This window comes from Tigriopus californicus, chromosome 5 (genome assembly GCF_007210705.1).
Source record: "Tigriopus californicus strain San Diego chromosome 5, Tcal_SD_v2.1, whole genome shotgun sequence".
Taxonomy (NCBI): domain Eukaryota; kingdom Metazoa; phylum Arthropoda; class Copepoda; order Harpacticoida; family Harpacticidae; genus Tigriopus; species Tigriopus californicus.
The window spans coordinates 708,114-721,483 of record NC_081444.1 but is presented as its reverse complement, the minus strand read 5'-3'; the positions used below and the strand labels follow the sequence as shown (position 1 = coordinate 721,483).

General features: G+C 43.1%; 4 protein-coding genes across 5 annotated transcripts in view; 2 read left to right on the top strand and 2 right to left on the bottom strand.

Moving 5' to 3' along the window:
- Positions 1-48: 48 nt before the first annotated feature.
- Positions 49-3,198, bottom strand: LOC131880202 (uncharacterized). Its single transcript, XM_059226753.1, has 3 exons — positions 2,623-3,198; positions 775-1,530; positions 49-460 (listed from the first exon to the last, which is right to left on the bottom strand). The coding sequence occupies exons 1-3, from the start codon at positions 3,148-3,150 to the stop codon at positions 167-169; spliced, it is 1,578 nt and encodes a 525-aa protein (XP_059082736.1). The 5' UTR covers positions 3,151-3,198; the 3' UTR covers positions 49-166.
- Positions 3,199-5,150: 1,952 nt separating this feature from the next.
- LOC131880196 (nucleolar protein 16-like) lies at positions 5,151-7,946 on the top strand. Of its 2 annotated transcripts, XR_009373240.1 has the most exons (5): positions 5,151-5,391; positions 5,524-5,756; positions 6,023-6,153; positions 6,238-6,525; positions 7,810-7,946. XR_009373240.1 is itself a non-coding variant. In XM_059226744.1 (4 exons), exons 1-4 carry the CDS (start codon positions 5,279-5,281, stop codon positions 6,394-6,396), a joined length of 636 nt encoding a protein of 211 aa, XP_059082727.1. In that variant the 5' UTR covers positions 5,151-5,278; the 3' UTR covers positions 6,397-6,552. The 2 variants fall into 2 exon arrangements, 1 of the variants encoding a protein (XP_059082727.1); XM_059226744.1 differs by lacking the exon at positions 7,810-7,946 and having other exon boundaries at positions 6,238-6,552.
- A 1,447-nt stretch (positions 7,947-9,393) lies between these two features.
- Positions 9,394-10,429, bottom strand: LOC131880197 (large ribosomal subunit protein uL24-like). The gene is made up of 3 exons (XM_059226746.1): positions 10,287-10,429; positions 9,649-10,010; positions 9,394-9,580 (listed from the first exon to the last, which is right to left on the bottom strand). Exons 2-3 carry the CDS (start codon positions 9,955-9,957, stop codon positions 9,446-9,448), a joined length of 444 nt encoding a protein of 147 aa, XP_059082729.1. The 5' UTR covers positions 9,958-10,010; positions 10,287-10,429; the 3' UTR covers positions 9,394-9,445.
- Positions 10,430-11,704: 1,275 nt separating this feature from the next.
- The window catches only part of LOC131880188 (trafficking protein particle complex subunit 10-like), a gene marked incomplete in the record, with an annotated part of 83,558 nt that continues 81,892 nt past the window's right edge, over positions 11,705-13,370 (top strand). Inside the window, 1 exon segment of the mRNA XM_059226731.1 lies at positions 11,705-11,980. Within this exon segment, the coding sequence (XP_059082714.1) occupies positions 11,857-11,980 (124 nt within the window).

Genomic DNA, 13,370 nt, shown 5'->3' with positions numbered 1-13,370 from the left:
GCTAAATAGATCAATTTGGCCATGGGAACTCTGGAGAGGTAGTCAGAGTTCTGCATATTTATCTTCTATTTTTTAGGTTTATTGTTTTTTCTTTTTAAATAACAAAAACTGTGAACAACATTTTGGTGGTATGAATGCTCTTTCCCTAAAGAACTCCTCCTTGTCATTAAACTGCCCGCCATTCCACCCGGTCTGAATTGTTGGTCTCCAAAAGGAACCGGTTCCACAGCCCAGGAAAGAATCCACGCACTTTGTCCGGCTGAACCTCATTCTTTGCCGCTCTAGCAAGCAACCAGGTGATGAATTGGGACCCTAGCTCTTGCCATATGCCACGGTACTCGTCGTCAAACCCCAACCAGGTTTGAATTTGTTGAATCCGGCTTTTGAGCTTTTTGATCCGGTCCGATTCATCAAAATTGGCTCCTCTGCCTTTGATGTAATCTAACACAGCATGGCTGGCCTAAAAAAAGGATTGAAAACTGATGATAACAATATTCTCAAGCTCCGTGCGTCTGAAAAAGTAGACAGTGAGGTCGAGATCCGTAGAGATTTTACTTTTGAACCCTTGTTGTCTGTTTTCATCGAATTAAAAACTCTCTATGCTAAGGGTTTAAAGGAAAGGACCCATGACTCATGTGTAAAATTCAACAAGTTACCCAGTGTTTTCACTTGAACTTACACATATAACCCAAATTTTCGACTTTGACATTCGCTCTCCCTCATTGCTCATCAGCACTTTCAAGTCATATTTGAAACTACATGTGTGCGTCGTACCTTTTCCCTGATGGCTCGACAAAGAATATACCAAGCCGTCTTCTTCTTTAGCAAACCTATTACGTGTCCCTTGGCATCCACGTAATAGAACACCTCCCCTTCTCTCCCATAGCCTTGACGAACGAGGTCCATGCGGGTCTCCCCTTGGTCGGCGTCGATCGTTTCGTAATCGATAGTGATCATGCCAAGGGATCGGGCGAAATCCAAACTTTTGTCCGGACTTAAGGCACAAAGACTTTCTTGATTCTTTTTGGACTCTATCCCATAGGGTAAAGTAAAACAGATGAAATTCATTTGCGAGCTTTTTAAGTGGGACAAATCGACCACGTGTTGATAATGGGGCTGCAGCACTTCAAACACGCCCGTGACTTGCGTATGATGCATGAAGCTGAGGAGGATCGAGGCGTGCTCAGGGCTGAGCGAACGAATCAGGTCCAAAGTGCTCTCGGCCACGGTTTTCGCCACCATGTAGCGACTGTCCGAATATTTGGCGATATCTGCATAGGTTCGGCACACCAAGTGGACATTTTTAGACCCGGCGGCGACGATAAATCGGTCCTTAATGAATCGAGCGCTGAAATGTGCCGCCTCACCATTGGCCTTTTCCGTGCACACGATTCGAGCCGTCTGCTCCACGGGGCGTAGGAAATACTTCAGCCAGGTTTTCTGGTCATCGGGTTGATTCTCGTCCTCGTCACCCATACCTCCCGTGAATTTTCGCAAGGCGAAGATCAGACAATCGTATGTGACCGTTGACTGATGTTGAAATCGTCATCGAGTTCAAATTTGAAATGGAAAAGTATGAATGTACAACACATCGTTACATTCATTAACAAGAAATACTGTTATCATTTGTGCCCATTTCACAATATACAGGGTTACGCATTATCACATATAAACGATATTAGTTGTAAATTTCGTGGCTGAGGACCATTCCCATTTTCTATAGCATTGTAATATGCCAACCGAGGTGTTTGACAATCACTGCAAAAAGTTGCGAGCCAAAATTATGTCAGAATTTGACATTTCACATGGACAAGTTTTTCCTCCCTCCTCCGGCAACAAAACAAAACCAGAGGCTACAAGCGTTTCTAGTTTCGTTGATCCAAGTGAGTTTGACCATGGAGTGAGTACTCCATGGTTTGTCCCACAGTAGTTGTGGTTGGTTATATTTATGATTGGAGACATGGAAAAATCAATTAATACGTATCAAATTGATGTATGTTTGAATACTTAGGTGGCTTTGTCCAAATTTCTGCCAAGCTAACAATTTTTGTTCTAAACAATCCTAAAATCAACACGTTTCATCCATAAACACTTCTTAGAGGTTTGGTGCAAAATGGGAAAATCACTTCCTTTCCAAAGTAATTCCTGCATGTTTGGACTTATAATATTCAAACTAAACGGCCACGTGATAGAATGGAGGGAACTCCTGAGGATGACATTTTGCCATTACTGAAGAAAATCCTGAATGAAACTTAGAAAAATACTGTCACGAATAAGGCTTGCTGGGGTACCGTATTGGTAGAGCATCCACTTTCCAATACGCGAATCCTGGTTCGGTCCGAGGGAAACCGTGTTCGAGCTAAACTAAGAACAAAAAACCCTCATTTTGCGGTTTTCAAGAGCTAATTACATGGGCCCACTAGTTTAGGAGCGAATCTCTGCTTGGGTTAAGCTTGCCCAAGTTCTAGTACTTGGCCAAGCTTTGCTTGAAAACAAAGAGAGTTTGGGTGTCTGTGATGACTTGCTACTTGCCCTTTTCCCTCCCACCAGTAGTAGGGTCCCCAAATGGGAAAGCATGGTAAAGCCCAACCCGTTAGGCTTGTCAAAACGTCAGTCCTGTACCTGTTGGTGGTCGTGCCAGTACATGACTGTGTTCCCTCGGGCCACCTTTTCCCGGAGATCCTCATGCCGATTGTACATAGCATCATCGGGCACCCGGCCTTTCCGGGGACCACTCACTTTGAAGTCCCGCAGGTCTCCTTGGACACGGTCTGGCAAAATCCCTGAGGGAATATCAGCCTCCACCAACCGCACCCGCTGAGGCTGGCTCTTGGCAAATTTGTACCATTCTTGCACGGTTACGGAGCGATCCAGCGGATCCGAATGATATTGGGCCAAGAATTGACGGATTTCCGGCTGAGTCGAGAGTTGAGCCGTTAATTCGGCCACCGACAAAAATGGGATGCTATCCCAATTCATCACGGGTGGAGGGCAGGACCAGCACGGGATGGTTTGAGACACGAATCCGTTGGCGATGACGGCAATCACGTTAGTAACACAATGATCTCGCTCAGAGCTGAACTTGGTTGTTCGGTTCAAGGTCCAACAAGAATACTGATAGCATTGATAGAAATTTATATTACAGTCCATGCACTAGATTGCACCACATGGACTCATCTGCATGCAAGGAAGACAACGACGAGTGTGACTCGGTCAGCAAGACCAAGGTTTGGTCCAAACGGTCCAAACCCATTTCCACCCTTAGGCCCACCAGGCCTACCTAAAACTGTCAGACTTATATTCCATTAGATCCCGAACTCCTCCCAATCCCTTACGGCCTGGAAGATTATGTGTGATGAACAAAATCGGCTCATTTTCAATTGGCGGGCCTCGTCAGAATGATAGCATGACAAAATTGAGCAAATTTACTTGAATTGATGAATCTCATATGCCCTACAAATCGTACAATGAATGTCACTGTCCCGTTTTATTGATTTCAAAATCAACCTGACAGTCGGCGCTTGTGTATATTGGGCTTTTTTTTATTCAAGCCATTGGTTTCGATTTTAGCGCACATTTTAGATTTTAGGCCATATACTTCTGCACATGGTAATCAATTTTTGAAAATAATTAGTGCCTCAAATGTAGATTTGCAAGCATGTTTTGGTCCTGTCTAGGCATGTTGTAAGTAAAAACTTGGCATTTTTTGACAGCTCCCATGGTTTTTGGTGTTTGGCCATTGCATTTTTGCATTGCATTCCATGGGCATTCTTGGGGTGGTCGACCGCTTTAGCCACATTTTTTTGGACGTACCAGCTTTTAAGCGTCAAAGACCTTTTTCATTGGTCCGAAATCTGTCCCCTGAAATAGCTATGAATCGATTCCAAGAAACTAGACACTAGATGACTACTAACGATAAGTCTGGATGTAGCGATTGAAATGGAAGATTAAATGAAGCATCCCAAGAAGGTCAAGACTAGAACTGCGGTTTCGGCCGTGGTTGTCCTTTCCGCTAGCGCCTTGGGAGCTGAGAAAATATTTAAAAAAAGTGTCGGATCCATGAACTTCGCAGTCACCCTGAAGCCATAGCGAATGTCAACAAAAATACAATCAACACGAATCGTGGGAATCGCAGTGTCTCCACTTCTGGCGCTTTTACCTTTCCGCTAGCGCCTTGGGAGCTGAGAAAATATTTAAAAAAAGTGTCGGATCCATGAACTTCGTAGTCACCCTGAAGCCATAGCGAATGTCAACAAAAATACAATCAACACGAATCGTGGGAATCGCAGTGTCTCCACTTCTGGCGCTTTTACCCTCATTTCACGCCTTTGGCTCCAACTTTGAATTGAGCCATTGTTTTTTTAAAAGTCAGCTGTGTATCAAAAAATTAAAACGTGACAGTTAAAACACACTTAATGGCACATCAGACTAAAAGAAAAGAGCTAATATAAAACTGTGAGGTTGTAAAAGTATGTAATGTATTAGTTAGTTATCGTTAAGGTACCATTAGGGCATTTGTCGCCTATTTTTGACAAAAAACTGGAACATTCAGCTTGCAATAGCTAAGTGGCCGCTTTGTATATGGCCATGAGATTTCTACTGATGGTGCAAATTACAGGGCTTGTCACTCTAGGGCAAATAACATATTTGATAATTTCGATATTCTGCATTTTCGGCCTGATGTGCCATTAAGTGTGTGTTTTAAGTGTTACTTTATTCTTTTTTGATTGGAAGCTGACTTTTTTTTCCAAAACAGAAAATGAACTTTATGATTTACTGATTTCATTATTTGTCTTTAAAAAGTCTTGAGAGCATAGTTGAAAGCTACTCAACAACGCTCTAAACACCATGGAAGGGAACTGGCGTGGTCCATTCATGCGAGAAAAATAATTTGTGCTGGGCATTATTGGCACAAAGTCCAAGACATAAGAAGCTGAAAAGCTTTTTGAAATCACCAAGCCAGAAAAATAAAAAACCTTAGCCCTACCATCATGATCAGGTGTTGTGACAAGGCCGGTACAAATTAAGCTATAACTTGGCATAGCACACTCTCCAGATGGGAATTCAAGCCGCTAAAGGTGCATGTTTTTAGTAAACATTTCTATTTCTGGGTGGTTTGCGCTTTTTTGCGTCAACTGTCTGGTGACAGCACTGGCTGTGGGTCTCTCAGCTTTCCACGCGTTCACCTAGTCCAAGAGTAGAATTTCGAGGGCTTATTCACGCATCTCGACATTCATCCGGACTTTATCGAATTCATCAGCCCACGTGAAGACACGCCATGCCCGGACTCCGGAAATTAAAGAAGAAACAAAAGTTCAAATATGACCGCAACCGGAAACGCGTGCAAAAGACGCAAGAACTGACCAAGAACTCGAACGTTCGCCTGGCCGAGTAAGTCTATCGCTCCATCCCTCCATCCATTGATGGTTTGAGGGTGTGGGCCCACTCTGGGACCCCCCGACTCGACTGACTGACTGAATGACTGATTGACTAATTGATGGACTGGCTCATCATTGCTTTCAGTGGCGTGATTAAGGCTCATTGGGATGCTCGGAAGCCCCTCAAACAGAATCTGTCGGCCATGGGCTTGGCTTACGACGCCAATCAAGTCATGTCTTGGCCATCCACCAAGCGGCAAATGGTGGAACGAGCTCAAGGACGATTGACCCACTTCAACCCCGCCATTCATGAGTCCCACCCGCCAGCCGAGACTGAAGCTGAAGCCGAGCTTGAGGCTAGCACCCCATCCGACCAAGGTAAGCTTATCACCCTGCAGCATGGGCAGCCGTTCTACTCCAACCAACCTCACCTGATCAAATCGGAGCGAGAGCCATATTCATGAGGACCTTCAACTCTTTTTCTAAAAGCTAAAAGTTGCACGATCGACCACAGACTAAAAAAACTAATCGGTGAAGAGTCATGTACATGTAGTTCCATTAGTCTCCCCGGGGTTAGCCTAGCCTTCCGGCGGTGCCACGGGCTCTAACATATCTGACCTATCTTTTTGCGCTTGTCTGGGCAGATGACACACCCGTGGTGCGGGCTTTGAAAGCGCAGGTGGCGCAAGTCCCGGTGCGACAATCCTTCCGGTTCACCTCCGAGGAGGTTCGATGGATCACGCAAATGATGGACAAGCACGGCGACGATTTCAAAGTACGTATCCTAAACGATTATCACGGCCCAGAGAGTGCCTTTTCCCCCTTGCCTTTGTTTGATGGATCTTTTTCCTGGTTATAGGCCATGGCTCGAGACCCCAAGAATATTTGGCAATGCACGCCCAAGCAAATTCGTCAGAAAGTGGTCAAGTTTATTCACATCCCCGAACAGTTTGCGCCCTTTGCCAAAGCCCGCGGCTTGCTCGAGGATAGTCAGGCCATATTGACCGAAACTGAATAAACCCTGAAGTACTAGAACGACTCTCCTGATTCAACATGTTTCCCAAGTCCCCCTCGGATGGCCTAAGGAGAAATACCCATTTGAAATATCCCTAATGAACAATAGTTTCTATGGACAAATTTTCAGTTCGTAAGATATTTATTTCATCAGATAGGATATTCACGGCAAAGAGCTCTCAATCGAATTGCGTCATGGCAAAACAAACTTGAATATTAGCATTAAAATCTGTAGACCAAGCAAGGTAAAGGTAAGGACCAAGTCCATTGACGTACTTATTTTTGTATCATTCAAAACGTTTTGTCACTTCGTTTATGCCCTTTAGGAAAATCGGACTTGAAAGAGGTTCACTGATCTAAAACTTCTAAAAAAAACTTGCTTAGCGCAACATCAAGCAATGTTTTCTCTGAAAACCTTTTTTGAACCCTGAATAGGAATAACTGATGAATCTTAACACCTTCCACAATTGAACAAAATTTTGCTGAAAAAGTGGCAAGCAAAAGAAAATGGAAGGCATTCATCGAAGCTTTATATTTCACAAATACACCGCCTTTAACAGCTACACAGGGCTTGGGGTCTGAGGACAAATTTGGCGAAAATCTTCATTTAATACCCATTGTCCAGGGTGGCCCAGGCCTCACCAACTGTAGCCTTCAGATTGCCCACATTGCAGTGGATGGTGGCATAGGCCTTGGTTTCCACATGCCCTCAGCTGTTGCAATCCAGGGGATTCAAGTTAGGGCTGTTTGAGGGCAAAACCTATTTCAACCAGAATCCTCTGGACCCCAACCTTTGTTCACGCTAGGCCTAGATATCGAGAATGCCTTGGGAGAAGTATGGAGCTTATTAATTATGTAAACCATGGTGCAATGGATGCCAAAATTAATGACAATTCTGATGTCGGTCTCACCTTTGCCAAGCTTGAACACACACCCTCTTTCGCAGTTTTTGCAAGTGAGAGGCCATGTTGTCTATTTTTAAATCTTCAAAATGAAAATGGTTGGTAATGATTACATGCAAGCCAAGTCTAAGGAAGGAAATTTAGCCAGACCTCCCAATGACGCGGTTATTGGGGCCAAAGACATGCGTAGACGATAACATGGCCCAACCCGTACTCTATCGTCTAATATTTGGGCTAAAATCGAGAAATGTTTTACGGTTGAAGTAATTCGATGAATGACAAATCAATGCACAGTAATGCCTGCGGGCTGTAAAACGGTCTTTAAAGCAATAAAAAGGCACATAGCAACTAACAAGAACAAAGTGCATTTGATTCACTCAAGCAAACACGACCTTTATTGCATTATTATTATTTCATTGTTAAGTTCATTAGACATGTGTGTTGACAAACAAACTAGCAAATTGCTAACATAACAATATGGTCACAAGCCCATTGATTTTTGCTTACACTTTCAGGGCTGAGCCGTTCGGCAAACGAAGCCAAGCCGGTCATCAAATATTCATTCCAATTGGCAATGCTTTGTCTAGTGTCAGATTGGAGTCATTTTTGGTCTGTGGCTGTTGTTGGCATTAAAATGTTTTGTTAAGAAAGATTCGGGAGGAAAATCAAACTGGGGATTTTTTTCACAAGGAAACTGATCTAGCCACATTTCGTCCCGAAAATCGTGAACTTTCGACGCCGGGAGTTGAACCCCCGGGATCAGACGCTTGTTTTTTAAAGCTCTTACCTCGGAGTTAGGGGCTTGGACGTTAACCGGTATGAACATACATTCCCCTAAGTGGTGAGCGGATGCTCGTTCTGGGTAACGTCCAAGCCTTAACTCCGAGGTACGAGCGATTAAGATACTTGCCTGTGGGGGAGATGTATCAATTTGTCAAATGTGCGGAGAATTATTCGAGGGCTTTACCCAAAGTCAAAATAAGCATATAAATATAAAGGATGCTTAACATTCAAATATAATATCAAAGACAACATGCCTAGCCAAACCGGACTACTGATAATGAGCCAATTTGATAGTACATTCACCAATTAACACAAAACATGTTCATTTGGTGGGTTTTGTAACACAGCACACTCAAAATCACTGGATTAATGAAAATTAAATGGGCCGATGGTGCGAGTTGGTTGTAATGCTTGTCTTAGTTCTTCCTACCAAAAGTGCCCAAATTAGCGTGCCGGACCACATTTTTCCTTGAATTTCATTCACATCCCCTATACGTCAGGATTTCTAGATTTTTTCGTCCTAAAATCCAAAATAAGACTTAGCAATGAAACCCGATCAAGTCGGGCATTCTGACAAATACGTGCATCACAAGATCATTTTGGAGGCCTTTTCAATTCCTCAGTCAAGTACCATGGCTCAATAGCCCCCTATCGCTTAAAAAAATATTGTTTATGTTCTGCTCTTCAGAGGGCGCTTTGTCACTCAGCCTCTACCAAATAGAGGGCCGATGGGGCCAATTCCTTTTTATTGAATAATAATGCGCTTGTGTTGTTTTTGGCTAATTCTATCAAAATCTTATCTATAATTAGTGCCCCGGGTCACATAATGTCCGGAAAAGAAATTGCTTTCAAGGGAAGGCAAGGGCAGTTTATGTAGCAATCTACCGTGCCTCTTCCCGTGTTCTTCGGACTATGTGACGTTGCAAGTAAGGGCTCTTATAGCGACCAAACAGGGCACGTCTTTCAGTTTCATATTGGCTTCGGGTAACCGCTAGATGATCCATAGGGTTGTAATTCTGACCTAGCCTACACGTTAATGAAGAAAATTTCTCTGAACATACACCCAATTTCGGGGTGGCTTTGTACAACATCAGCTTCGAACTAAAAGATCCGAAATACGAAATACTCGTGGCCGGCGCTAAGAAGAGTTCCATGTCGCACAATCTCAGGCTGTTCAGAAAGCGCGAAGTGACGCTATTTGTCAACAGGGCAATTTCAATGCGTTCCCCAGCCACCACCAGATATGGCGTACCCTGGCCTAAAAGCCACTTTCTCCCAACACGTGTGCCATCCAACAGACATTCAAGAACCCAAGGTTTAGCAGACAACGGGCATTTATTAATCTGGTGCTTAATGTGGTCCCAGCATTTAAGATGTTTCCATGGTAGCCGATTCTTCGGTGTATTTGCCCTTCTCTTTGCCGGTGGCCTCAGCCCGACCCTTGGCTCGTCGGTCAATGATGGCCTTGCGATCCTTGTCCATCTTCAGCTTAACGATGGTGACCTAAAATGGCAAAGGCAGCTCCATGAGAACCGGTGTCTGACGGGGTAGGCCCACGCTTCAGCCCTTACCTTAGAGGGGTGAATGCCCACATAGGCCGAAGCCCCGCTGGCCTTCTCACGTTGGATTCGCTCGATGTAGATGCAGAACTTCTTACGGTAGCATTGCACCACTTTACCCACTTGTTGACCCTTGAAATGGCCACGCAACACGGTCACCTCATCGTCCTTACGGATGGGCATGGACCGCACACCGTACTTGGCCCGCAATTCCTTGGACAAGGGTGCGGACATGAGTCGTCGGCGAATGTGCGAGGGCGCCTCGAAATGGCGCTTGCGCTGCTTCCGGCGCGAACTCGTTACGTTCTTGTTCAACTTCATGCTGATGTATCAACGGAGGGCAAGAGTCGAGGGGATCAATCGCCCGGCAGACACTGCAATGGAACACGCGGACCAGTTTGAGAGGGGATCGAACGCACAATCCCAGGGGAGTCCATGGGGCCAGACGCTCGGAAGGAGAAAGAGGTCTGGGACTCCGGAACAACTGGCTACCCGCAAGACGAGGAATATGAGCCCGGTCAACTCGACACGCTCACAATTTAGGTCGATAAATGGGCGGGCCCATGACCGGAGCCAGGCCACTCCAGGCTCGAGGATGGGACCGATCGACAACGATGGGAAATAGAGAGCTCAAAAAGATGTGTGCTTACCTGATCTCGGTTGAACGGAAAAGGAAGCTTAGAAGGCCCAATGTTGATATTAGCCAGGGAGCCCGGGCATTGGACTTGAATTGGGTCAGATTGACCCAACGAAGGGAGTTCTGTAGGCCAGAATAGCGTCTGGAAAGGGAGCTAGATTGTTTCATGCGAACTCGAAAATCCCATTTAGTGTTAGCAGTGGCATTTGGTATGATTGAGAGCTTTAGCCACGAATAATGGGTTTGGTGGGACAAGATTTATGTTTCTTGATGACCAGACCTTTTCATTGGACAGTAACGGTTATCACGCAACCTTCTGTCATTTTCCTTCTTCTTGGCAATGGGAGGTTGCGCTAATGGAGCTTAGCTGGGTCATTGGTCCCAACGGTCCCAAAACTCTCCTAACTTACATTTCTTGATGCCAGGATTGAATATTGGTGATAATTGGAAAGGACCTGTTGGCATGCACATTTGGATGTCTAAACAAGCTCCGGTAGCATCCATCGAACGTGCCTGCCACCGTTAAAACCGCAAATAGGTGTGTTTTTGATAAAAAGCTTTTGATAATATTGTTGCTGGCACCAAAAACTCAGCTTTTATACACCTTAATTGTTCCCTGGAAAGGCAATAATGAAACCTGTGAGCCCTAAGGTTGAATATGAAACTGTCTTATAAAGGTATGTTTAAGTACATCAAAATGCTGAGATACTTTATAATTGGCTCATGCGACAGAGGCATCAATTTGAATTTTCATGGCAATTTCAAAATGAAGTCAATTGTAAACTTAAACTGAGATTAGGCCTGTGCATCTATCGAGATCAATCCATTAAATGTTCAGGTACATGACATGCTTGTTTGACCAAGTGCATAAATGTTGTGGCCCTTTTTCTTGTCATATTTCTAAAGTCCTAAATTTAAGCAATACTTGAGGCTAATATTCACTAGACATGTCACCTAAATCCATTAATTTTATGTATTCATAACACCACAGGTCGCACCCCAAACCTTTCCAGGAAACTTTCCACTTACAAATATCAAATAATCCAATCACATGCTTTAAATTCCCAACTATTGGTTAGATACATTTGATATTTGTCAAGTTTATCTCAAAACCTAAACTTTTGGCATAGCGCATGAACATTTGGGTAAGTCATCATATTATGGCTTTTTGCCAATGCCAATGAAAATAAACAACGAAACCTCTGCCTATATAACACGAACAATATAAACCAGCTGGAAAATAGCCCTTATGGGAAATCGAGCCTACGGATTGTTGCCCAACAAATAGCCAGGGTGACAGGAAATCCACACTATCCCTTAAGGCCAAGGAGAATATAGGATTTTCTTGCATGACATGGTCGCTGATCATAATAACTCGAGGTGTTGATGTTGCGAATCGTCTTATCCTCTCTTCAGGACATAAAATGAGCCTAAACTGGTTCGATGCCATACTTGGTGTTTATTGAATTTCGTTGCCTCACCCTGATGGACACCTGTGTTAAGGAGGTTTTTATTTTGACAGGCCTGAGTTACTTTTTTCATATCTCGGTGTTTGTGTGTTTGATAATCCAATTGTGAGAGTCATGGCTACAGCCAGGTCCACTGTGGCAAGGGCCCAGCTCAAACCGTCTTTGAGTCTTGACCCGACCGGATTTCCACCCGCCGACTCACCCTCCGGGGATAATGCTAAGAAAACTATTATCACGGGTAAATATCTAAATACTCGGCAACATATGATGGATTAGCCATTGATATGCCTCAAATTTACTTCGAACAAGCAAGGCCTCTTCTCATACACAGTGGTCATAATTTCTGTTGAAATGTTTGCTCAAATGCCACGACTTCTAATTGTTCTCTTTCCTAAAAAAACAAAGGAACAGTTTTTGGGAAGTAAGCATCTTGAAAAGGGGCTGATATTAGTATATTAAATCACTGAAAATACATTATAAAGTGTCGCTGTCCAAAAACTAGCCAAACAATTCGTTTAGTACTCCTAGTTATGCACTGGCATAAAATTTCATCAATAGCTACGAGTATTTAGAAGACGCTTAGTCATTATTCTTTGAAAGTTGCGTTTTTTTAGTAAAAAGATCGAAAAATGACCTCACTTTACATAAGGTAATTGCCAAGACAATTGATATACTTCTTCGATGGCATGCAAAATAAATAATATTCTCAAAATATGCTGAACTCGTGGTTGACAATCATGACATCATGATTTGGGAAATGCTGATTATAATTAGTCTTATGCAATATCATGAACTATTTTCAGCTGTTTCACCATTCTTCAGAAAAGCGAAACATTTTTTTTCTTGTAACATTGAAAAAGTTTGGTATATATCTTGACGATTGTTATTAGGTATAGCCAGAGCATTTTGTGGTCAAATTTAATGCAAGATATAACGTTTAAAGGGCAATTGATATCTCAGCGTCTGCGCAATGGATTTTAATAATTTCAATTGAAATTTTAATCGAGGATACTCACAAAATATCTTAATTATGTTTTCAAAAATACTATCCTCTTATAGGTTTTCAGTGAATTAATATATGAATTAGAGCTACCTTTAATGATATATTGTTTACTAAAACTAGTCCTTGTGTTGTTTTTAAGAAAGACAAACGCAACTAGAAGTCTTGGCCTTTGAGCAGACACTTTTTAAGGGTTTTGAGTATCATTTCGCATGGGAAGTACCATGGCGTTTGTTGATCCTGTTCTTGTTTAAAGCATGGTCTAAAGCAAACTTGGACAAGTTTTTGACCAACCTTCTTGATTAGCTCTAAATTCACAGGCTAGCTAGATCTGCTAACTCTAATTCAGGGGTGCATCAGGAATATTTTTGAACATAGAACTTGATTAGAATTATTGCTTATTCTATCTTGATGAAGGGGCATTCAATACACAATGGTGTTACAGAAGTCCGCTAATAATATGTCTCTGGTCAAGTTTTGATAGCTTATTAAATGATTATTAAGATTTGGAACTGAAAATGAAGTCATGTTACTCATTAAGTATTGGATATGAAACCGGAAAAAACCGTCGCCTAAGTGATGACTGTTCCCCCTAATTTCAGTGTCGGGTCAAGCCTCGATAGTGGAG

Bases quoted from the DNA above. Each gene is read 5' to 3' on its own strand.
- LOC131880202 (XM_059226753.1), bottom strand. From the start codon at position 3,150: ATGGACTGTAATATAAATTTCTATCAATGCTATCAGTATTCTTGTTGG. The intron at 1,531-2,622 runs GTACAGGACTGA...TTTCAACATCAG, and splicing joins ACTGGCACGACCACCAACAG to TCAACGGTCACATACGATTG. The intron at 461-774 runs GTACGACGCACA...TCCTTTTTTTAG, and splicing joins GTCGAGCCATCAGGGAAAAG to GCCAGCCATGCTGTGTTAGA.
- LOC131880196 (XM_059226744.1), top strand. From the start codon at position 5,279: ATGCCCGGACTCCGGAAATTAAAGAAGAAACAAAAGTTCAAATATGAC. The intron at 5,392-5,523 runs GTAAGTCTATCG...CATTGCTTTCAG, and splicing joins TCGAACGTTCGCCTGGCCGA to TGGCGTGATTAAGGCTCATT. The intron at 5,757-6,022 runs GTAAGCTTATCA...TTGTCTGGGCAG, and splicing joins TAGCACCCCATCCGACCAAG to ATGACACACCCGTGGTGCGG.
- LOC131880197 (XM_059226746.1), bottom strand. From the start codon at position 9,957: ATGAAGTTGAACAAGAACGTAACGAGTTCGCGCCGGAAGCAGCGCAAG. The intron at 9,581-9,648 runs GTAAGGGCTGAA...TTGCCATTTTAG, and splicing joins TGGGCATTCACCCCTCTAAG to GTCACCATCGTTAAGCTGAA.